This window comes from Bufo bufo, chromosome 1 (assembly GCF_905171765.1).
Source record: "Bufo bufo chromosome 1, aBufBuf1.1, whole genome shotgun sequence".
In the NCBI taxonomy this organism is placed as follows: Eukaryota; Metazoa; Chordata; class Amphibia; order Anura; family Bufonidae; genus Bufo; species Bufo bufo.
This window is the reverse complement of record NC_053389.1, coordinates 550,354,839-550,380,738: the sequence shown is the minus strand read 5'-3', so window position 1 is coordinate 550,380,738 and position 25,900 is coordinate 550,354,839. Positions and strand designations below refer to the sequence as shown.

General features: G+C 41.8%; 1 protein-coding gene across 2 annotated transcripts in view; it reads left to right on the top strand.

Moving 5' to 3' along the window:
• Positions 1 to 25,900, top strand: part of RELN (reelin) — an 841,105-nt gene that overhangs the window by 72,522 nt on the left and 742,683 nt on the right. For both annotated transcript variants that reach the window (XM_040412563.1, XM_040412554.1), the window contains exon 2: positions 3,293 to 3,403. In XM_040412563.1, the coding sequence (XP_040268497.1) occupies positions 3,293 to 3,403 (111 nt within the window). The remainder of the gene's footprint in view (positions 1 to 3,292; positions 3,404 to 25,900) is intronic.

Here is a 25,900-nt window from a genome sequence, read left to right as displayed (position 1 = left end):
CCGTTCTGAACGGATACAAACGTCTGCATTATAGGAACGGATCCGTCTGTGCAGACATCAGACGGACCCGCTCTGAACGGTAGTGTGAAAGTAGCCTTAATTTGATTAGTCGTACAGGCCACATATTGTAGCTGGCATTCCCTGCAAGTCATGAAATAAACAGCAAAATCTGTATTGCAATTCAAATAATGTTGTATTGTATAGCTACCTCCATTAGCTGTGGAGGTGATTGATTGACAGCATATGCATCTATTCCTGCCACATTTGTAACAACCCTTGTATCTTAACCACGTGGGTTTTTTAGTCTTCTTGCCTTGATCAAAAAATAAACTCGGGCTGACCCTCTGACCAATGGTAGGAGCTTTTCGTGCTACACATTTAATACTTGCCGATACTACATTTTCCCACTCTCTGTCATAATTCGCTGTATGATATTGGTGATCTCCCCAAATTCCTCACTGAATCTTGTAACAAAGGTAATGGGATGTGTTTTTTGTTTCATAATACTGCACGGTTCACATTCTTCTATTGCTGATCTTATTTTTTGATCTTTGTTTAACTGTTAAGGGAAATACTAAAGAAACCCTATCTTGTGTCAGTGCACAGCGCTTCGCTCTCTCAATACTCTGCTCAGTATAATATCTTGCCAGCAATCTTGTTGTAATCTTCTCTGCTTCCTGTTAAAACAGGGGGGCATTTGAGCAGTTACGTCTAGCCCTAGTGATCTCTCCCTTTGGGATATTTTTGATGACATGTGCAGGATGGCAAGAAGTTGCCAAAAGTATTGTGTTACCTGCTAACTCTTTCCTGTGTGTATATGTTAGAACACTGGCCATTTCACTATAGGCCTTTAAACACAGATCTAAGAAAACAATCGATGAAGGGTCACTCTGCATGATTAATGAAATTGAGACAACACATCCATTTAGATACTCCTCAAAAACGGGTATGTCGGATGCTATACCCTGCCACACCATCAAGTCGTCAATATAACGACCATACCACTTAATACAGTGAGTGAAAGGATTTTTCTCAGAAAACAAATAATGTTTTTCCCATCACAACATAAATATATTTATTACCGACGGTGAGAACTTGGCCCCCATAGCAACCCCAGACACCTGGAGAAAAAAAAAATAGTATAGTGGAATTTTTGTGTGTACAATATACAAACATACACATTTTTTCCCTCTTTGCTTGCTTGAAAAATGTTTTAAATCTAGGTATTTGTTATAGCTATATTTAGTATAGCAGGGAAGGGGCCCTGCGTAAAATATACAAAGGCATGCAGATTTTTTTATTTATAAAAATTTTTTGAAAAAAACATCCAAATGCTTAAAATGTCCAAATTTCCCCAAAATTAATACCTTAGGGGGACAACAAAAAAAAGTCAGTTTGAAGGGTCTTGTAATGTTTTAGCATTATCCAACATCTGTACTGGCAGTACAGTGCCATACAACCAGTAATAAAAAAAAAAATAGGCTTCCAAAATGCGCTGTAGCCTTTTGAAGTCCATTTTCACAGTACAAACGTATGGTAATGGTTTAAGAAATGTTTTGTCTTGAAACCTTTTGTAATAAAATTGATAAGAAAGGAAAAATATTAAATTTTCACAATTTTTCCTTACTATTTTTTTTAAACTATTATACCTGTCATCTAATGGCACAAAAGAATGGTCTAAGACAAGTCCATTGTGTACCAATATGCCTTAGGGCTGCTTCACACGAGCGGATGCCCTGTGGGTAATCCGCAGCGTGAATGACAGCCAAGCCCCGCTCCGGACAGCAGAGACACAGAGCATTAACATGATTCATAATGCTCTGTTCCTCTCTGTGATCTTTTTACTACAAAATCACAGTGAGATAAAGTTGTCACCGTGATTTTTTAGTAAAAAGATCACAGAGAAGCACAGAGCATTATCAATCATGTTAATGCTCCGTGTCTCTGCTGTCTGGAGCACGGCTTGGCTATCATTCATGCTGCGGATTCCACGCACGACAATGGCTCGTGTGAAACAGCCCTTAGACTTTTCCTGCCATTCATTAGCAACAGGTTGGGGAGGAGTTATCTGAGAAGAAGGCAGAGCGGCCTGGGCACTTACAGCACGAATGCCACCACTGGGCACTTGCGAGCCCTCATTTACATATGAATAAAACTGTGTTTTTGCCTCTGGTGAACAGAAAAAAAAAAGAACAAAGGTACTATTTGACTCATGCATAGTTATGCTAGAGTGCTATGCAAGCAGTGTATAATGGCAAATTGTGGTGACAGACTCCCTTTAAATCCAGTCGTTCGGTAATATATAGATAGTTCAGCATTCATCTCAATTATGAGGCATACATAATGCAACTAGTAAGTGGATCACAGGAGCTGTTCAGTAATACATCGACAGTTCAGCACTCGTCTCAATTATGAGGAATACATACTGTGTAAATAAATTACAGGAGTCGGTTTCGAGCTGCGCTGATGTGTGCTGGCTTGTGAGGTCTGTTGCCAGCCGCTCACTTGGCATGCTTCCTCTGCGTGCCGTCAGCACGTGTTTGTCTCTGAGATATTAAAGGGGTTATCCCATGATTAATGTAAATAATGAAAATCAGACATCTTATAGTACATGACAACTTCTTTCTAACAAAGCTAGAACCAGCCCTGTACCTCACATGGATCCAGAGATCTCCCCATTCATTACTCTACTACATTTATATCGAGCTGACATCTCAAAGGGAGTGTCTTTTCTGCTGCAGCTCAGGGGGCGTGTCTCAGCTCAGAAGGCAGCTGAAGGATGAAATTGAGCATGTGCGGCCTTCTCAGTAAGCAGGTCAAAGAAATAAGAAAAGAAAAAAAACAGCAGATGGCGCAATACAGATACATTTTATTGAATAGCTCAGTGGCTATGCTAAATCTTTAATTACATGCAATTACAAAAGTATTCAGATCCAGGTGCTGGTTTGAAAACTGTAGAATATTTTTTCGTGGGACAACCCCTTTAAATGTTTCCACTTCTCTTGTATGCAATAGACTGTGGGTGCTTGTGTCTCCCCAATTATTTGATCCTCCAACAGGTAAGACTCGTTTCGGAGTACCAGACTCCTTCCTCAGTGGCTATAAAATCAACCATCACAACAGTGTGGGGCAGAGGGTTTGGTAGCCTCCCTGTTCTTACAGTAAAAACAATAGTTGTAGTGGATGCACACTTGTTATATTTATAGCCATAGGTATAAAAAGATTATGTACATTGCTATCTATACTACATGTACTATGTTGTATGTAATAAATACATATCATTTCTTTACAGTGACTATTTCAACAAGTACCTACTTTGATGGCCTTTTAGTGACGGGGTTATACACATCTACTAGTGTACAAGCATCTCAAAGTATTGGAGGATCCAAGGCATTTGGATTTGGTGAGTCCAATATCACAGTTATAAATGGAATAGCTTATTAATTGATGTCAGAAACAGTTATGATACTTATGGGTTAAAGAGAAGGTAGAACATTTTTTTCTAACAAATTAGCTTTATAGAATATCCACATTAAGGTATAGAAGTTGACGAAAAAATAATTATAACCAATGCATTTGTTCACTGTTGAGGGGTTTGTCTTAACCGAATAATATTCATCAATGATTAAGGCATGTAGATATCATTGTGAAGGAAGCCTGCTAAGAACCTTCTATTTTGGAGTTGAAAGCCCCTAGTTTGGCCTTTGTTGGATGAGCTAATCTCTGGTTGGCTGCATTTTGAAATATTTAATACAGTATAATACAATTTTAGCTCTGTATCAAGAAAGTCAAAATTATTATTAATGCCGTTATAAGGGATAATAAATACTCAATTGAGGATAAGCCCATGGTATTGGATTCCTTGCACTGCTGCCTCATTTGACTTTAGGTGCTGGATGCTGGTAGGAGAAAGAACCTGTGATGACATCATCGTCATGTGACCAGTCACATATGGATGTTACTGGTTACATGGTGATGATGTCATCACAGATCCTTTCTCCTACCAACATCACAGAGGAGTCTTGCTGCAGGAGAAGTTTGGTTTAGTTTCATGTGGAGATTACCTCAGGAGAAGGTGATAGAGTGTGTTATATTGTATACTGCATACTGTGGGGTACTGTATACTGTGGGGTGTTATATGATATGCTCTATACTGTGAGGTACTGTATAATGTGAGGCATTATACTATGTACTGCATATTGTCAGATACTGTATACTGTGGGGTGTTATATTATATACTGTATATTGTGGGGTGTTATACTATGTACTGAATACTGTGGGGTGTTATATACCATATACTACATATTGTGGGGTGTTTTACTATATAATGCATACTGTTGGACACTATTTACTGTATACTGAGGGCTGTTATATACTATATACTGTGGGATGTAATACTATGTAATGAATACTGTGGGGTGTCATATACTATATACTGCATACTGTAGGGTGTTATATACTGTATACTGAGGGGTACTATTTAATGTATACTGTGGGGTGTTATACTATATACAGCATACTTTGATGTGTTATATACTACTGTACATGCTGTGGGGTGTTATACTATAGACCGTATACTGTGGGATGTTATATACTATATACTGTGTGGAGCTTGGCATATTATACTATATATGTGGTATAGTTTTCTTTAATATTTACCAGAAAAAATAACTATGGGGTAGAACAGGAAAAGGGGGAATGGTTGGGGAAAACAGAGGCAGGAGGGTATCTGGAATGGTATTTTATGCTACAGTATACAGAATTTTTCTATGAGAGAGGGACTATACCCAGGTTATATGTTGATCCTCCATACTTTAAATCACAAAATAAATGGGTCAAGGATATTGCAGGCATATCAAAAGCTCACTACGTTGGTATATATAACTAAAAGCCAATTATCTATTTGAAGCATAACCTTTAAATTACAAAATTCATGTTTGTGCATAGTAGAGATGAAAAAAACGATTCTACCAATTCGGAATTCGTCCCAAATTTCCCCCAACAAAAATAGAGAGAGAACCATGGGTAATACTCTACTGGAAAAGAGACATGCAAGTCAGTTCTTTCAAAAGGACAAGAGTATTGAATGTCCCCATATTATGCTTCTCTGAAGGAAAAGAAAATTTAGTGTCTCAAGATAAAATTGAGTGGTCTTTCTCAAGGTCTTGGGGTGTTCTTTCTTATAAGGTAGTTAACCTAGTATACAGGAGGAGTATTGTAGTTCAGCCAATGCTGCTCTGCGTTTCTGGGGAAAATATATGCAATTTAGCATATATTACTTCTATTGCCATCAGGTAGGCTTAGTGTTCTTTTCTTTTTGGAAGAAAAGCTAATTTGAATATCTTTCCCAGAAACCCAAAGGTATGCAAATTAGCTTTATTTTATGAAAAAGCACTGATTGAACAGTTCGAGGCTTCCACCAGGGTAAAGTCTTATTCTGAAAAAGAACTGATTGAACTGTTTAAGGCTACCACCACGGGAAAATCTTATTATTAAAAAAAAACAATGATTGAACAGTTTTAGGCTACCACCAGGGGAATTTCATAGTATGAAAAAGCACTGATTGAACAATTTGAGGCTACCACCAGAGGAAAAAATGTAATATGGGGGCATTCTTTCTTTCTCTCTGCCTTTAATAAAACTTTTGATTTGGATAGAATTGATTCAAGAAATTCACTGATTTCTACTGCATACACTTTACTATTCTGTTTTTTTGTTCACAAGATTGGAAAAAACAAGCCAATAGCTGTGCTAGATGTTTAGCTTCTAAAGTAAACTGATTCAGTCTCACTTGGAAACTGCCAAGCTTTCCAGGTTTTTGAAGGAAAGAAGAACATTTGTACATGAAGGTGTTTGAAGGACATACTTCAAGTAGAGGCTGTACTGAATCCTTGTCTTTGCCTTCTCGAGACACTTCTACTTTTATTTTTATAAGTAAACATACCCCAAATATTTAGGGCTCTTTATTAAAGGGGTTGGTCACCCCGAGGGGCTGAGTTCCGGCTCCTTTGCTCACCCGTCACCACCGCAGCTCTCTGGCTCCCTGCGTCAACCTCACGTGCCCACTGCATCCAATGACTGGCTGCAGCACTGATGCGTTCCTCATGCATCATGTCAGTAGGTCACTTGACACATGGTGAAGAGGTGGACACAGACAGCAGAGGGCCCCTGTGCAAAGAATGTGCCTGGGCACCCCCTACCCCCCATGCCAAATTCTCAACCTAACCGATTCCCTCCTAACATTACATACAGCAATACAAAACATACAGGGTAAGGCTAATTCCACATCTGCGGCACTACAATCCGGCCACCTAATCCGGCAGAAAATACAAGGAATCGACCGGACACAAACTGCAGTGTGCAGGGTTTGTTTCCCACTGATTCTCAGCATTTTTGCCAAATTGTTGATCTCTGCCGAACCCTATTATAGTTAATGGGGCCGGCAAATGTGAAGTTAGCCTAATACAGCACCACATACCTCTTACATCCAGTGACGTCTCCTTTGATGTACAAACCGGATTCCAAAAAAGTTGGGATACTATACAAATCGTGAATAAAAACTGAATGCAATGATGTGGAGGTGCCAACTTCTAATATTTTATTCAGAATAGAACATAAATCACGGAACAAAAGTTTAAACTGAGAAAATGTACCATTTTAAGGGAAAAATATGTTGAATCAGAATTTCATGGTGTCAACAAATCCCCCAAAAGTTGGGACAAGGCCATTTTCACCACTGTGTGGCATCTCCCCTTCTTCTTACAATACTCAACAGACGTCTGGGGACCGAGGAGACCAGTTTCTCAAGTTTAGAAATAGGAATGCTCTCCCATTCTTGTCTAATACAGGCCTCTAACTGTTCAATCGTCTTGGGCCTTCTTTGTTGCACCTTCCTCTTTATGATGCGCCAAATGTTCTCTATAGGTGAAAGATCTGGACTGCAGACTGGCCATTTCAGTACCCGGATCCTTCTCCTACGCAGCCATGATGTTGTGATTGATGCAGAATGTGGTCTGGCATTATCTTGTTGAAAAATGCAGGGTCTTCCCTGAAAGAGATGACGTCTGGATGGGAGCATATGTTGTTCTAGAACCTGAATATATTTTTCTGCATTGATGGTGCCTTTCCAGACATGCAAGCTGCCCATGCCACACGCACTCATGCAACCCCATACCATCAGAGATGCAGGCTTCTGAACTGAGCGTTGATAACAACTTGGGTTGTCCTTGTCCTCTTTGGTCCGGATGACATGGCGTCCCAGATTTCCAAAAAGAACTTCGAATCGTGACTCGTCTGACCACAGAACAGTCTTCCATTTTGCCACACTCCATTTTAAATGATCCCTGGCCCAGTGAAAATGCCTGAGCTTGTGGATCTTGCTTAGAAATGGCTTCTTCTTTGCACTGTAGAGTTTCAGCTGGCAACGGCGAATGGCACGGTGGATTGTGTTCACTGACAATGGTTTCTGGAAGTATTCCTGAGCCCATTCTGTGATTTCCTTTACAGTAGCATTCCTGTTTGTGGTGCAGTGTCGTTTAAGGGCCCAGAGATCACGGGCATCCAGTATGGTTTTACGGCCTTGACCCTTACGCACAGAGATTGTTCCAGATTCTCTGAATCTTCAGATGATGTTATGCACAGTTCATGATGATAGATGCAAAGTCTTTGCAATTTTTCGCTGGGTAACACCTTTCTGATATTGCTCCACTATCTTTCTGCGCGACATTGTGGGAATTGGTGATCCTCTACCCATCTTGGCTTCTGAGAGACACTGCCACTCTGAGAAGCTCTTTTTATACCCAATCATGTTGCCAATTGACCTAATTAGTGTTAATTGGTCTTCCAGCTCTTCGTTATGCTCAAATTTACTTTTTCCAGCCTCTTATTGCTACTTGTCCCAACTTTTTTGGGATTTGTTGACACCGTGAAAATTGGAATCAACGTATTTTTCCTTTAAAATGATACATTTACTCAGATTAAACGTTTGATCTGTCATCTACGTTCTATTACAAATAAAATATTGACATTTGCCATCTCCACATCATTGCATTCAGTTTTTATTCACAATTTGTTTAGTGTCCCAACTTTTTTGAAATCCGGTTTGTAGATGTTTTCTTTCCTCATCTTCTCCATTCAGACCAGACCACCATGATGATTTCTTTCAGCCATCTCTTGTCTCTGCAGAGTTTGACAAGCAGACATCTTAGTTTCCTACTGTTCCATCATCTTCCCACCTTCTCAACATCCCATCATGCACCCCCAATACTGTGCCCACTGTGCTCCCCAAAACTATACTACAGAAACAGATAAACCCCCTGAAAATACTAGTTACACACAGATAGTGCCCCTGCAATAATTATTGGAACACAATGCCCTAAAAAATAATTGCATCCAGTAAATAGTGCCCCTGACACTAATAGTGTAAACATAATGTCCCCCAAAAAGAACTGTGCTAAGCTGATTCTGTGCCAGTGTGCCCCCCACTGTAATAGTGCTCCCAAAGTCCCAACAATAGTAATAATTCTCGCCAGAGTGCACTTCATAGTAATACTGACCCTACAGGGACCCTAAAAGGACTAATGTCCCCACTGTGTCCCAGATGTAATTAAGCTCCCATAGTGCCCATACTAGTATTCATGTGCCCCATAGTCCCCCCCAGTTGTAATAAAGCCCACCATAATGTCCCTGGTAGTAATAATTCTCTTAATAATGTGTAACAGTAGAAAAACACCCCCTTATAATGTGTGCCAGTACAAAAAATGCCCGTAAAAAAATACCTCCTTTTAGTGCCCCCAGTAGAGACAATGTCCCCAGAGTGCCCCCATGTGTACCAATGACCCGTACTGTGTGCCAACACAAAAACACTTTTAGTGCCCCCAGTTGAGCTTAGGTGCCCATTGTGTCAGTATAAAATACTCCTATAAAGTGCCCCCAGAAGATGCCCCCATAATGCTCCTCCCCATCCCCATAGTGCCCCCTATAATGTGCCAGTATAAAGTGCCCCTACAGAGTGCCCCACATAGATGCCCCCATATTGCTCCTTCCTTCCTTCCTTCCCCATAGTGGCCCCAAAATGTGTGCCAGTATTAAATGCCCCTATATAATGCCCCTCTGGTAGAGCCCCCATAGTGCTTTTCTCCCCCACTTCTCCATAGTGCTCTTATAATGTGTGCCAGTAAATAGGGCCCCCAGTAGATGCCCCCATAGTGCTCCCCCCACTTCTCCATGGTGCCCTCCATAATATGTGCCAGTATATAGGACCCCCAGTAGATGCCCCCATAGTGCTCCTTCCCCCCACTTCTCCATAGTGCCTTCCATAATGTGTGCCAGAATATAGGGCCCCCAGTAGATTCCCCTATAGGGATCCTTTCCTCCACTTATCCATAGTGCCCCCCATAATATGTGCCAGTATATAGAGCCCCCATTAGATGCCCCCATAGTGCTCCTTTCCCCCACTTCTCCATAATGCCCCGCATAATGTGTGCCAGTATATAGGGCCCCCAGTAGATGCCCCCATAGTGCTCCTTCCCCCTACTTCTCCGTAGAGCCCCCAATAATGTGTTCCAGTATATAGGGCCCCCAGTAGATTCCCCCATAGTGCTCCTTCCCCTCCCCCCACTTCTCCATAGTGCCCCCCCATATTATGTGCCAGTATATAGGGCTCCCAGTAGATGCCCCCATAGTGCTCCTTCCCCTGCCCCCACTTCATAGTGCCCCCCCCATATTATGTGCCAGTATATAGGGCCCCTTCCCTTCTTCACCATACTATACTAAAAATAATGAAAAAAAACACTAATACTTACCTCCATGCCGCTTTCAGTGATGCGATGTAGGCCTCTTCCGGCCTGTGTCCCGCTCTGTACGCTGCCCGGCTTAGGCGGTGCAACATCATTGCACCGCCTGCACCAACCTCTGATAGGCTACAGGCACTAGGCCTGTAGCCTATCAGAGGAACGGGGACGGGAGACGCCTCTCCCCTGCCCCGTCGCACCTTTCATCGGTATCGCTGTCCTAAAGACGGTGATACAAATGAATATAGAAATGAGTGCTTCCACAATGGAAGCATTCATCTCCCGCTGCCCAGCCGCCAAACCTCTCAATGGGCCCCCTTCCACACTGGGTTCCTGTGCAGACAAATCGGCTGCACAGGCAGTATGTCTATCCCTGAAATGGTGGACATGTCACTGCAGTGGCCAATTTTTGGCTTCCCTGGCCACATGACCTGCATCAAACCAGATGTTGACACGTGGAGCTGGAGAGCTGCAGTGGGGGAGCAAAGGAGCCAGAACTCAGCGTGGAGCAGGTAAGTATGATTACCTCCACAGGTCTGGCCAGGTTGGGGGAGTCTGCCCAAAAGACCCCAAGGAGTGGACAACCCCTTAAAGGGGTTTTCCCACTTTGCTAAATCAGCCTCACCTGCAGTCACTCTGCTGGTAACTTCCTGCTTTTCTGCAGATAAGGCTGGGCGGGATTAGGCAGCTAGAGTGAAGGCCGGCCACACCTCCTTATGACATCACACTGAAAGCTGATTCCTGCGTGCTAGTTCATGTGAAGACTATGACTCATCAGGCTCACTGGCTCCCGGCAGTGTCTGTGAAGCTTATCTCTCCTGGTGTGGATTGCTATCACTCAGCAAGCAATGCTAAATGATCTTAGAGAGTTGCATTTTGATGTCCTGAGTACTATCCACACATAAAACTTTCCAAATATATTCAACACTATATCTGTGCATCAAAAACTGTAATTTACTACAGCACAAATGCATGACACCTTGTATAAATATGATTTTTGTTTTTTACTCCCCTAAAACAACCACTGAACAGCATAGATGCTGTATTCTTACCATTATAGCTGTACTAAATTGAGTAATAACATTCATATCCAACTTTTCTATATATCAGTGTATTCCCCTCCCCCCATGTCATCTAGATTTCCACTTTTCTCTGTCATACCTTGCTAATCCACTCCCCTGCTATCCCTGTGGATGCTTGCAACACGATTAGCTCTTCTACATTTTATGGTTTTCCGCACCCATGTCATCTAGATTTCCACTTTTCTGTCATACCTTGGTAATCCACTCCCCTGCTATCCCTGTGGATGCTTGCAACACGATTAGCTCTGCTACATTTTATGGTTTTCCATGCCATTCATAAACTTGCCCCCAGTTTCCATAAAATTCATATAGTTGCCCCCAGTGTCCATCCATTTCATATACACTGCTCCAAAAAATAAAGGGAACACAAAAATAACACATCCTAGATCTGAATTAATTAAATATTCTTCTGAAATACTTTGTTCTTTACATAGTTGAATGTGCTGAAAACAAAATCACACAAAAATAAAAATGGAAATCAAATTTTTCAACCCATGGAGGTCTGGATTTGGAGTCACCCTCAAAATTAAAGTGGAAAAACACACTACAGGCTGATCCAACTTTGATGTAATGTCCTTAAAACAAGTCAAAATGAGGCTCAGTAGTGTGTGTGGCCTCCACGTGCCTGTATGACCTCCCTACAACGCCTGTGCATGCTCCTGATGAGGTGGCGGACGGTCTCCTGAGGGATCTCTTCCCAGACCTGGACTAAAGCATCTGCCAACTCCTGGACAGTCTGTGGTGCAACGTGACGTTGGTGGATAGAGCGAGACATGATGTCCCAGATGTGCTCAATTGGATTCAGGTCTGGGGAACGGGCAGGCCAGTCCATAGCATCAATGCCTTCGTCTTGCAGGAACTGCTGACACACTCCAGCCACATGAGGTCTAGCATTGTCTTGCATTAGGAGGAACCCAGGGCCAACAGCACCAGCATATGGTCTCACAAGGGGTCTGAGGATCTCATCTCGGTACCTAATGACAGTCAGTCTACCTCTGGCGAGCACATGGAGGGCTGTGCGGCCCTCCAAAGAAATGCCACCCCACACCATTACTGACCCAATGCCAAACCGGTCATGCTGGAGGATGTTGCAGGCAGCAGAACGTTCTCCACGGTGTCTCATGTGCTCAGTGTCACGTCTGTCACATGTGCTCAGTGTGAACCTGCTTTCATCTGTGAAGAGCACAGGGCGCAAGTGGCGAATTTGCCAATCTTGGTGTTCTCTGGCAAATGCCAAACGTCCTGCACGGTGTTGGGTTGTAAGCACGTCGGGCCCTCATATCACCCTCATGGAGTCTGTTTCTGACCGTTTGAGCAGACACATGCACATTTGTGGCCTGCTGGAGGTCATTTTGCAGGGCTCTGGCAGTGCTCCTCCTGTTCCTCCTTGCACAAAGGCGGAGGTAGCAGTCCTGCTGCTGGGTTGTTGCCCTCCTACGGCCTCCTCCACATCTCCTGATGTACTGGCCTGTCTCCTGGTAGCGCCTCCATGCTCTGGACACTACGCTGACAGACACAGAAAACCTTCTTGCCACAGCTCGCATTGATGTGCCATCCTGGATAAGCTGCACTACCTGAGCCACTTGTGTGGGTTGTAGACTCCGTCTCATGCTACCACTAGAGTGAAATCACCGCCAGCATTCAAAAGTGACCAAAACATCAGCTAGGAAGCATAGGAACTGAGAAGTGGTCTGTGGTCACCACCTGCAGAACCACTCCTTTATTGGGGGTGTCTTGCTAATTGCCTATAATTTCCACCTGTTGTCTATCCCATTTGCACAACAGCATATGAAATTGATTGTCACTCAGTGTTGCTTCCTAAGTGGACAGTTTGATTTCACAGAAGTGTGATTGACTTGGAGTTACATTGTGTTGTTTAAGTGTTCCCTTTATTTTTTTGAGCAGTGTAGTTGCCCCCAGTGTCCATAAAATTCATATAGTTGCCCCCAGTGTCCATAAAATTCATATAGTTGCCCCCAGTGTCCATCAAATGCATGCAGTTGCCCCCAGTTTCCATAAAATGCATGCAGTTGCCCCAGTGTACATAAAATGCATACAGTTGCCCCCAGTTTCCATAAAATTCATGCAGTTGCCCCCAGTGTACATATAATGCATACAGTTGCCCCCAGTTTCCATAAAATGCAGTTGCCCCCGGTGTACATAAAATGCATATAGTTGCCCCAGTGTCCATAAAATTCATATAGTTGTCCCCAGTGTGCATGCATTTTATATAGTTACCCCATTGTCCATACAATTACGTATAGTTGCCCCCAGTGTCCATAAAATTCATATAGTTGCCCCAGTGTGCATGCATTTTATATAGTTGCCCCCAGTGTCCATAAAATTCCTATAGTTACCCCCAGTGTCCATAATATTCATATAGTTGCCCCCAGTGTGCATAAAATTCATATAGTTGCCCCCAGTGTCCATAAAATTCATATAGTTGCCCCCAGTGTGCATACAATTCATATAGTTGCCCCCAGTGTGCATAAAATTCATATAGTTGCCCCCAGTGTCCATAAAATTCATATAGTTGCCCCCAGTGTGCATAAAATTCATATAGTTGCCCCCAGTGTGCATAAAATTCATATAGTTGCCCCCAGTGTCCATAAAATTTATATAGTTGCCCCCAGTGTCCATAAAATTTATATAGTTGCCCCCAGTGTGCATACATATAATATAGTTGCCCCCAGTGTCCATACATATAATATAGTTGCCCCCAGTGTCCATACATATAATATAGTTGCCCCAAGTGTACATAAAAATGCCCCCATTGAATTCACTATGAACCCCCTTTATTGCCGAATATTCAATAATCGTTGGTGGATTAGTGGGCCAGTAGATATTATACTTACAGTATCCCGTTCCTCCGACGTCCGTCCGCTCACTCCGCTGACTCGCCCGAACTGTTCGGATGCCCGCGCATGCGCAGCTCTATCTAAGATGCGGTGGATATACTGCGCATGCGCGGACGTGCGCGTTCATGTAAAAGTGGAGAGGCTGGCCGATGAATTTCTTAGCCTGTGGTGCGCAGGCGCGGCAAAAGGATGCGGCCGGCAAAAAGAGGCCGTATCCATGGGAGACCTGAGTAAACAAACGATTCTAATAGAACCAGTTTTAGGAAGATTGAAACGTTTTTTTAACACACATATATAAGAAGAAATGTTCAATGGGGGAAAATCATTTAGGATAAACCTATTTAATGAAGTGGGACAACCCCTTTAAGTCCTGTGTAAACACATTGCCATTCACTCTTAGTCCTAGGCAACGAGCACTAGCCTATTCAGAAAACCTTTTATCTTAGATACATAACTTAATAACAATACGAGATAAACCAAATGGGGCTGCAAGGTGCCATTTTGCTGGCATAATATGTTAGATGTATACAACATGTTTGCTTAACTGTCATAGTTTACTGCATCCTATGTACTTCTATTGTAACCTCTTGATTTAGAAAATGCTGTCTTACTCAGTTGTATTTTTATAATGGCACCTTCAGCATGAGTGTTTTCCTTTTGCCATAAATATGTATTTTAGTGTAAAATTTTATTAAATAATAAAGGTAAATTTGTGCATGAAGAGAGTGCAGTGTTATAGTTTATTTAGGTAATTTTTACTCTGTGTATCAGGGTGTTATTTATACGCTGTATGGTGGGATTACCCACACTTGACGTAAACCACAGCAATCCCAAAAATAGTGAATGAATAATGAAATTCTATTTCTGTAGAGTACAATCCAGGCCATCCAAACATATTCTGTAGGAATAGTATGGACAGTGGACCTTGTTTACAATGTAAGGGTACTTTCACACTAGCATTATTCTTTTCCGGTATTGAAATCCACACTGCACAGCCAACAGCCAAGGACCAGGAAGCGGTGAATACAGAGCCTTCACCGATTCCCGGTCCTCCGGCACTAATGAGTGCAAAGTAAAAAATAAAGCAGCACAAGTCGTCCCCCAGAAAATAAACTGCAATGAGTTTTTTATTCACCCATGTGAACAGACGCAACATTTCAGTCCTCAGGCTTGAATGTTGCACCTGTTCTCTTTGGTGAACAAAAGTTTTTATACTTTTTCATCATTTTGAAGATTTCCTTTCTTATATAGGGTATATATTAGTAGAAAAAGTATTGTTGTGCCTCTAATCCATACATTGATCAATAGTTAAAAAACTGTAGAAGGGATCACAACACTCCAGTAGTTGTGTAGTGATAAATGTTAGATGCAAAAACAATGAAAAACAACCAACCTCTTCTCAGATTCTAATAAGTAAGTTCACATACAGAAGGTCTTCAATACATACATTACCCTAAATTTTGGTGGGAGCCATTTCACTGTTTGCCTCAGGCAGCAGAAAGGTTAGGGGAATCCCTGCCACTTGCATTTTTATTTTTTTATTTTTGTCATCTGTCAGTCAGGATAGTAAGATAGCCAGGGACCCACACTCATGCCTGTTCACTGTTGCAGAGTTAGCCCTGCTAACATGGCTCTTCTTTATAAGAAAAATGTATTGGAAATTTTATGAGTGGCTAAAACAACAATTTGATATTTCCCTAAAAAGTTGAAATGCACTGAAGAACTTGGGAACACTGAAGGGCCTAGAAAAGCACAGAAGACTACTAAAGTGGATGACTGCAGAATTACTTTTGGCCATGTAAAAATGAAGAATACAAAACTATATAAAAAATGCTGTACTTGCTAAACTGTTAATACAATATTTTTGTCAAACCCCTAAAATTAAAAATGAAAGTTTGCAATACTGTCGTATGGCTTTATGGTGCTCTTTAAAATTCACTGTGCTCGTGTACAAAAGCTAAATTATGAAAATTGTGTCACTGTCCAAAAACTTCTGGAACAACTATGTACTAAAGGTTTTTTTCTGGTAATGTACCACTTTTTTACTTATGCCCCATAGACTGCCTCACCTATGGAAAGAGTCATATTTAACTGTTTAAATATTATATTAACTGTTTGAGGGAGCTCACCAGCTGGTGTGGAGCCCAGTCTACCGTTCACCCCACGGTACCAAATGCTACAAATAATTCACTAATATGACTGGCTCTTAACACATCTCCGGTATTTTATTAATTCATCTTATATATAAACATACATTAAAAATATAAAAAATACATGAATTGGTGATCCAGGCCTATAATATGCAGAGCTCACGCATAAAAATAAATAAAAATACAAAAATTTGCCAAACTGATATATCAAATCTGTGTTTTTTGGACGATGATTTAATGGATATTAATGTCCATATGTTGTTATTCACATTAATTTATGATTCAACAAATCTCAATTCCCATATGTTGTTATTAACATTGATTAGGCTGCAATTGATCCCAAGTGAAAATTAGACATTTAAGTTGATGTTCAGATGCTGCATATATTTATGCGTTAATATGTCCATTCACATGGATAATAACCATATGGGACTTAGAGGCTGGCGATTTTACGGTAGGCTGCGATCCTCTCTGCGGGACACTTGTGTGTGTCCTCGCTGTGTGTTCCTTGTTCAGATCGTGTCACTCGTAGCTGGCTCAGAACAGCTTCGGCAGCTACTCTCACCGACGCTTTAAACACAAGCGCGCAAACCTCAGTCCTGCTGTAACGCCTTATGCCTATCATGACCGGCGTGCCGATCACATACGTGACGCAAAGGGAGGGAAATGGGAAGGCCCTGTCCAAGGGAGAGGGAAAGGTGGTGACCCCTAACTCACCTTGAGGCTGGCACCTGACTGCCCTGACGTCCCTAGACGGGTTCCTCACCCGTACGCCGATCACTTGCCTAAACCCTGGCTTTCCCTGAGATGAGCCCTACGTAGTGAATAGGGTGGTGGGAACACTAGTCCGCACCACTAACACTAAAGGAAAACACTAGGGAGAGGACAGACATTACAGACAAAACATATAATCCCAGGTGGGCGACAACAGTGGACAACAAAAGCCCAACAGGGATCCGGAGGGTAACGCTCTGGAACAACAACCAGGAATCACAGCTACACAGCTCCAGTGGGTCAGTATAGAAGTCCAGGCAGGAAGCTCTATATCTGGCAACTAGAGAAGTGGGAGAGGGGAATATAAGGAGGTTGGGATTGCTGGACAAGAAACAGCTGAGGAAAAGAAGCTACGGATCCCTGAGTGAGCCAAAAAGGATTGCAAGGCAAACCCAGAAAGCTACCATTAAGAAACAGCACTATCTTTAGACATAGAGCGCGCAGCCACCCGCTGCGACTTCCTGACCCCGGGTATAACGGAGTCAGGCGTGGCTCTTGACACCCTCGTGACAATGCCAGTCTGTGGATATTTCTCTTATATGTCTCATGGTCTGGAAGGTGAGGTAGGATACCAGTGGCTGTGACAATCCAGATGACTGGAGTTTGCAGAAACAAAGCTTAGCCAAATAATAGTCCAAATTTGGTAACAGATGAATGGTGTAGTTGTAGCTTGAAGCAGAGGAGTAGTAAAGTAACAATCCAAGTTCAGGGATGAATAGTAATAATTGTATCGTGAGGCAGAAGTGCAGTCAAATAAAAGTCCAAGTTCGGTAACAGATAAGTACAACAGTTTGTAGGATCATATTTAACTGTTCCTGCTGTTTGGTTCTGCACACTGGCTCCCTCTCATCAATCTTCCAATCTCTGGCTTGTTTTCTTGCTGGTTGTGGACATGGTCACATGTGCCGTTGCAGCCAATGACATGGTCACCTGTGCCGCTTGGGCACATATTACCGCTGAAGAGAGCAGTTCATATGACCATTAGGTTCATTTGACCATTTGAAAAATACATTTAAAAATTTTTGAAAACAAATATGTAAAGTGTCCCCCTAGCAACCCTCTAACTGTAATTACAAAGGATAACCAGTTTTCAGAATTCTACAGAATGCTGAAGACACTGGATAACTGATGCAGCCAGCCTCTTGTTTTCCTGTCTCAGTCCTTGCCTCCGTACCCCAGACCTGTCTCCCTAAACCTGTAAAAGAGCTTACTAAAAATAATGTGACATGCCCCTCTGTTATCTGCTGCCAGCACTGATGGCTGGCAGTAGAACTTTCCACTAACTTACCAGTGCATCTCTGGTTAGCACTTGGAAGATAGGGAGGGGGTCGGGCTGCAGTGTTAAGCACTGACAGTAAGAATATGGGAATATAGTTTACTTACTGTCAGTTCTGACTGCTGAACCCCCACTTCTCTACCTATCTTTCCAAAGCTAACCAGAGACATAGTAGAAAGATAGAGGGACAGCAGTGTTCAGCACTGACAGTAAGCCCACCGTGTTCTTGCACTATGTACAGTACTTACTGTACTGTACTTGTTGTCAGTGCTCTGTGCTAGTGCCCTGCACCTCTTTTCCCATTACTAACCAGACACATGCTGGGATGGTAGGGGGAAGCACTGACAGCAGATAAATTGCAGAGAAGCATGTCACATCATTTTTAGTAAGCTCTATTATAAATTCAGGGAGGCAGTGTTGGGGTAAGGAGGAGAGGCTAGGACAGGGAGACTAGAGGCAGGCTGAGAAGCTTCTGCATTATACAATTATTTGTCGTCTTCTGCATTCTACTGTTAGAGTGTTGGTAAGGAGAGAGATTTTACATATAGTGTTCTAATAAAAATTTACTTATTTCCCCTAATAAAGTACATTACAAAAACACACTCACTGCTCCCCCCTACACATTAAAAAATGAAATAACATTTACACTTTTAGTATTTTCATATACTTCTGCAATGTGCTGCCTTTATAGACAAAGAATTTAAAGACTGTTGAATTACATCTAAAATGTACTCAATAAAATTGCCTCTTTGTTTAAGGGATTGAATATTAGATTCTGAGTCATGCGTGAGCATTTGCATGAATGTGAAGAAAAAAAAACTAGAGTAATCCACTAGTAAGCTCATCTTTCTTCTCAATGCCAAAAAGAGGACTGATAACCTTCATTATAAGGACTGCTACCAGTCTTATGAAAATTACTCTGTAAATCTCACTTAAGGATTTTAATCTTCTGCTACCTCTGCTTCCCTTCCCTCCATTATGTCAAGTAAGAACTGTAGCCAGTGTCAAAGCATTTGACAAATGAGGCACAAGCGAATGTGATTTACATTGCTCCCGTATGCCTGTCTCATTGCCATCGTTATATTTATGAGGTTTGGGGCCTTTACTGGCTGCAAGTCAGACAAGATGTGTAATCATTAAAGATTTAATTTTTTTTTCTCTAAAGTCTTTCCTCTTGTAAATTGCCATACTGTCATAAACATGATTACTGCATGAGTGTAATTTAAACACTGTCTGCACAACTTCTGGAAGCATGCAATAATTCATCTTCTTGTTATTAATGACAGAACCAGAAGGATTATTTCCTAAATGCTCTCATTTATAATCATTCCCTCCTGACAAGAAGTCCAGTAGGCACAGAATTAAATCTCTAGGTAGTCCTAGTAGTGTGATTTGACAGGATTACTTGGGCGTGTGCATCAGGCTGTGGACATCAGAGACAGTAGATATGACCTAGAAGTGGCTCTACCTGTGGTCTAGCTGTTCTTGATGTCTGGAAGCCTATGAGAATCTTATATAGTCTGGAATTCTGTCGTCTGACAATTTGAATTACCACATTTACTCACGTGTGCCATTTAATTATACAAACCGGATTCCAAAAAAGTTGGGACACTATACAATAAATAATAAAAACTGAATGCAATGATGTGGAGGTGCCAACTTCTAATATTTTATTCAGAATAGAACATAAATCACGGAACAAAAGTTTAAACTGATAAAATGTACCATTTTAAGGGAAAAATATGTTGAATCAGAATTGCATGGTGTCAACAAATCCCCAAAAAGTTGGGACAAGGCCATTTTCACCACTGTGTGGCATCTCCCCTTCTTCTTACAACACTCAACAGACGTCTGGGGACCGAGGAGACCAGTTTCTCAAGTTTAGAAATAGGAATGCTCTCCCATTCTTGTCTAATACAGGACTCTAACTGTTCAATCGTCTTGGGCCTTCTTTGTTGCACCTTCCTCTTTATGATGCGCCAAATGTTCTCTATAGGTGAAAGATCTGGACTGCAGACTGGCCATTTCAGTACCCGGATCCTTCTCCTACGCAGCCATGATGTTGTGATTGATGCAGAATGTGGTCTGGCATTATCTTGTTGAAAAATGCAGGGTCTTCCCTGAAAGAGATGACGTCTGGATGGGAGCATATGTTGTTCTAGAACCTGAATATATTTTTCTGCATTGATGGTGCCTTTCCAGACATGCAAGCTGCCCATGCCACACGCACTCATGCAACCCCATACCATCAGAGATGCAGGCTTCTGAACTGAGAGTTGATAACAACTTGGGTTGTCCTTGTCCTCTTTGGTCCGGATGACATGGCGTCCCAGATTTCCAAAAAGAACTTCGAATCGTGACTCGTCTGACCACAGAACAGTCTTCCATTTTGCCACACTCCATTTTAAATGATCCCTGGCCCAGTGAAAACGCCTGAGCTTGTGGATCTTGCTTAGAAATGGCTTCTTCTTTGCATTGTAGAGTTTCAGCTGGCAACGGCGGATGGCACGGTGGATTGTATTCACTGAGAATGGTTTCTGGAAGTATTCCTGAGCCCATTCTGTGATTTCCTTTACAGTAGAATTCCTGTTTGTAGTGCAGTGTCGTTTAAGGGCCCGGAGATCACGGGCATCCAGTATGGTTTTACGGCCTTGACCCTTACGCACAGAGATTGTTCCAGATTCTCTGAATCTTCGGATGATGTTATGCACAGTTGATGATGATAGATGCAAAGTCTTTGCAATTTTTCGCTGGGTAACACCTTTCTGATATTGCTCCACTATCTTTCTGCGCAACATTGTGGGAATTGGTGATCCTCTACCCATCTTGGCTTCTGAGAGACACTGCCACTCTGAGAAACTCTTTTTATACCCAATCATGTTGCCAATTGACCTAATTAGTGTTAATTGGTCTTCCAGCTCTTCATTATGCTCAAATTTACTTTTTCCAGCCTCTTATTGCTACTTGTCCCAACTTTTTGGGGATTTGTTGACACCGTGAAAATTGGAATCAACGTATTTTTCCTTTAAAATGATACATTTACTCGGATTAAACGTTTGATCTGTCATCTACGTTCTATTACAAATAAAATATTGACATTTGCCATCTCCACATCATTGCATTCAGTTTTTATTCACAATTTGTTTAGTGTCCCAACTTTTTTGGAATCCGGTTTGTACAAACTACCACCCATTGCTAGATCGGTTGTACAACTGATATAAACAGTGATCTGAGGATACACTGACTTACAATGGGGTACAACAGGTTCCATCAAGGTGCTGATCATTTTGATAGGAAACATAAATATGCCAGAACCTGTAACAGAAGCTCAGATGTGAATGTAGGCTTAGTTATGATGAGTTCATTGAAACAGTGAGTTTGTAGGCTCAGAGGCTGCCATAGTGAAGTTCCCATAAGCAGGGCTTGATAGAATTTTAGGGGGTCATTTACGGTCAGATATACAACAGTTTTCTGGCATATATCTATCTCAGATTGCAGCGTAAAGGCTATTTCTGCCACAATCTGCGACTTTTCCCCGCTCATTTAGATGCAAGGTCTAAAAAGGGGGGAGTGGCGTGGACAGGGAAGGGGTTGGGCTGGCCTGTCTCCTTTATCATTTTCTACGCTTGTTTTAGATGTAGAAAATTGTCTAAACTTAAGCCAGCAAGAAAACGTACTTACATTTAGACCAGTGGGGGATGTGCTGAAGTTATGTAGAGGCTGCCAGCACAGGGGTTAATAAATGACCCCTGTAGTGATTCTCCCATAGACTGCAATGATTTTTCAATGAGTTCAAGTCCCTAGGGGGATTAAAATAAATGTAAAAAAAATATATAAAAATTCAAATCACCCACCTTTTACCATTTTAAAAATAAAAATAAACAAAAAATCATAAAGATCATTGCTGCAACTCAAAATGCCCATACTGTTAAAATATAAAAGTATTTATACGATATATGATGAATGGCACAACAGAAAAAAAATCAAAATAGCCGATTTGTCATTTTTTGCTTGCTTCACTTCCCAAAAAATTTAATAAAAAGTGGCCAAAAAGTCATACACAGCCCAAAATGGTTTCAATTCAAATTGCCCCACCAAAAATTAGACTTCCACAGCTTCATATACATAAATACAAAAAAGGTATGTAGGTCAGAATATGGTGATGCAAAGAAAGATTTTTTTTTTCAAAGTTATTATTGTTTTAAAAGTATTAAAACACAAGCCTGGCCTGACTAGCCCACCAGAGTACCAGAGGATCCTCCAGTGCGCCCATGGTCTGATACTATACTGGGCTCCAAAAAGCCAGGAGGAAAAAAAACATTTGTCTGTCCATTGGAACCTATCACTTGCCACTAGGCTCTGTTTCTTTGATTCAAAACCTATTAAATTTTATTGATGATATAGGGTTTGGGCATCAGGAATAATTTCCTCAGATGGGCCCCAGGAACCCCAGTCCGATCCTTAGAAAAACTGTAAAAATTGTGTCCCTGGAATCAAACTGACCCGCAGAATAAAGGTAACATGTTACTGCAAGGCATGTTTTTTTGTACAAATATGTTATGCAATGTATTGTAATTGGACATTGTAAATAATTATACCGGTATTTATTTTGTAGTTCTAAAGTAGATTTTGATTTGACATAGATCACATCTGAACATATACGGATTTTAAGGCCGACTTGGCTATGACCTTCCAATGCCAAGAGTAAAATCTGAGATGATATCTGGAACAAATTCATGTCACAAAGAGCATGCTATGGATTTTGAACACCAGAGCATACCCTAATGATAAATGAAATATACCTACAGTATATGACTGTTCACAGTGGAAGAATAGCAGAAAAAAAACTTTAATCATGTCTCCTGTTGACAACTGTCCGTTGGGCATTGTCAGGCCAGGGAGATGTCCTTGCTTATTGTCAGTAATCCGTCCCTGACCTCTCCCCTTTAATCTAGATCTTTGGGTCAAGCATCACTTTACATTACATGATATCAGAAATCTGTTGTATTCTACTAATTGAATACTACAGGCTGCTAGTATGTTCTTTAACTTGCTCATAATCAAGATGAATAATGTTGTGGATAGGAACCATATTGTTTCCTGTTTGGACGTACTTCAATCCATGTGGGTTAGGATGCATTCACGTGACCGTATGTATTTTGTGGTCAGCAAAATGTGGATCCACAAAAAAATACGGAAGATGTGCGTGTGACAGCCACAAAACGGACAAGAACAGAACATGTTCTATTGTGTTTGTGAGACTGTGTAACGGGCACATGGATGCAGACAGCACACAGTATACTGTCCACATTTTTTGTGGCCCCATTCAAATGAATAGGTCTGCATGCAATCTGCAAAAAATGCAGATCGGATGTGGACCAAAAATATGATGATGTGAATGAGGCCTTGTACAAACATTGCTGGAGTATTGTGACTTGTTACAGTCTCCTGACCAAAAGAACTATCTTTGCCAGAAAGTTCTTACTCCTTGTTGGACTTCTACTTTACCTCATCTCTTCCTCTAGCAGATCTACTGAGGATATCCACCATCAGTTCTCCACTGTGCTCTGCTCATTTCTTCTGCCTTGGATTTCAACAGTATTCACCAGTATTATAACACATAATTTCTTACACTGAAATCCTGTCCATGAATTCTAGGGGAGGCCTAGGCACAGTTAGGGATATCCATAAATCTGTCAACCTTACTGCAGAGGTGATCTGGATCTGATAAGACCCAGCCAGCTCCACAGACATCTGGCCCCTGGTGGTCATATGACCACTGGGCCCAGAGCAAGAGGTGGCAGTGGTGTGTATAGAGCAATGGAGAAGGCAGGGACGGTGAAAAAACATCTCTGCCTTTTCTAAGGGGAGCCCTGCTATCACTGACAGCAACCTCCCTGTTCCAGCAGCTGCACAATTGGCATGCAGCTGCTATGACATTATAGTCTGTGAGCAGTAGGTAAGTGGTTAATGGGGAAAATACAGGAGAGGACACATACAGCAGAGGGCCCATGTGTAAATAATGTGCCTGCCCCCCCCCCCAACCACACATACAGATACAAACATAGGCCATAGGCAAGGATTAATACATAGTAATGTGTGGCAGCAGAAGGCACACCAAATTGTCAGGTCCCCCGATCCTGGCCAGGGGCTGGTAGAGAGTATGATAGGCCTGGGGCTGTCTACCCAACTTGGGCCCCCTCCCTCTATTTTACCTTGACATCCCCCCATCCATGTACGGCCCAATAGCTTTTTTTCTGTATGAAGAGGCTGAGGTGCTTTTCCTAGGCCATATGACGGCGCATTCATCAGTCACGTGGCAAAGGCGCAGCTCAGTTCCTTCCTAGTGAATGAGGCTGAACTGCAATGTCAAGCACAGTGCTATGAAATGGACAGCTCTGTGCTTGGTAAGGAGCGAAGAGGTCGCAGCGCTCACTGGAGCACCGCAGTCTACTCAAATAGCTGATCACTGGGGGTGCCAGGAGCCGAGCTACCACCAATCTCATATTTATGACCTACCCTAAGGATAGGCCATCAATATGTAAATCTAGGAGAACCCTTTTACCTTATGTTATCTGTAGAGTTACATAGGACTGCAGGTACGATCTACTACATTATCTGCACACAGAAAGTTATCAATGTTATCTGGAGTGTTACATAGGACTGCAGGTGACATCTACTACATTATTTGTACTCAGATTCTCTGAGTACAGATAATGTAGTAGATTTTACCTGCAGTCCTATGTAACACCACAGATAGCACAGTGATAACTCTCTGAGTACTGATAATGTATTAAATGTCACCCGCAGTCCCATGTAACACCACAAATAGCACAGTAATAACTCTCTGAATACAGATAATATAGATGTTGCCTTCAGTCCTATGTAACACCCAACTTAACACAGTGAATTATTGTGTTATGTGGGGTGTTAAATAGGACTGCAGGGAACATCTACTATGTTATCTGTACCCAGGAAGTTATCCCTGCAGTCTGCGCTGCTCAAAGCTGGCGTACCCTCATCGTGCTTGGCAAAAGGGAGGAGGCGGGGACTGCAGACAGTGTTCACCATAAGCTATGGCAGCTGCTAAGTGGGGTCGGCTTAGAGTCGGACAATGCTTAGTCAAAGGTGGACAATATGAAAATCACACATGAGATAATCGTTACATCTGTCAAACATCAAATTTAGCGTACTAAGTAAGACAGGATAAAACAGTTACTCTGCTTACAGCAGATTCCCAGGTTATACAAGCATGATCCATATCACTATATACAAGAAAATGTATAACCTTTACCAGCTGTACACATATACAGTTGCAAGAAAAAGTATGTGAACCCTTTGGAATGATATGGATTTCTGCACAAACTGGTCATAAAATGTGATCTGATCTTCATCTAAGTCACAACAATAGACAATCACAGTCTGCTTAAACTAATAACACACAAAGAATTAAATGTTACCTTGTTTTTATTGAACACACCATGTAAATATTCACAGTGCAGGTGGAAAAAGTATGTGAACCCCTAGACTAATGACATCTCCAAGAGCTAATTGGAGTGAGGTGTCAGCCAACTGTAGTCCTATCAATGAGATGAGATTGGAGGTGTTGGTTACAGCTTCCCTGCCCTATAAAAAACACACACCAGTTCTGGGTTTGCTTTTCACAAGAAGCATTGCCTGATGTGAATGATGCCTCGCAGAAAAGAGCTCTCAGAAGACCTACGATTAAGAATTGTTGACTTGCATAAAGCTGGAAAGGGTTATAAAAGTATCTCCAAAAGCCTTGCTGTTCATCAGTCCACGGTAAGACAAATTGTCTATAAATGGAGAAAGTTCAGCACTGCTGCTACTCTCCCTAGGAGTGGCCGTCCTTTAAAGATGACTGCAAGAGCACAGCGCAGACTGCTCAATGAGGTGAAGAACAATCCTAGAGTGTCATCTAAAGACTTACAAAAGTCTCTGGCATATG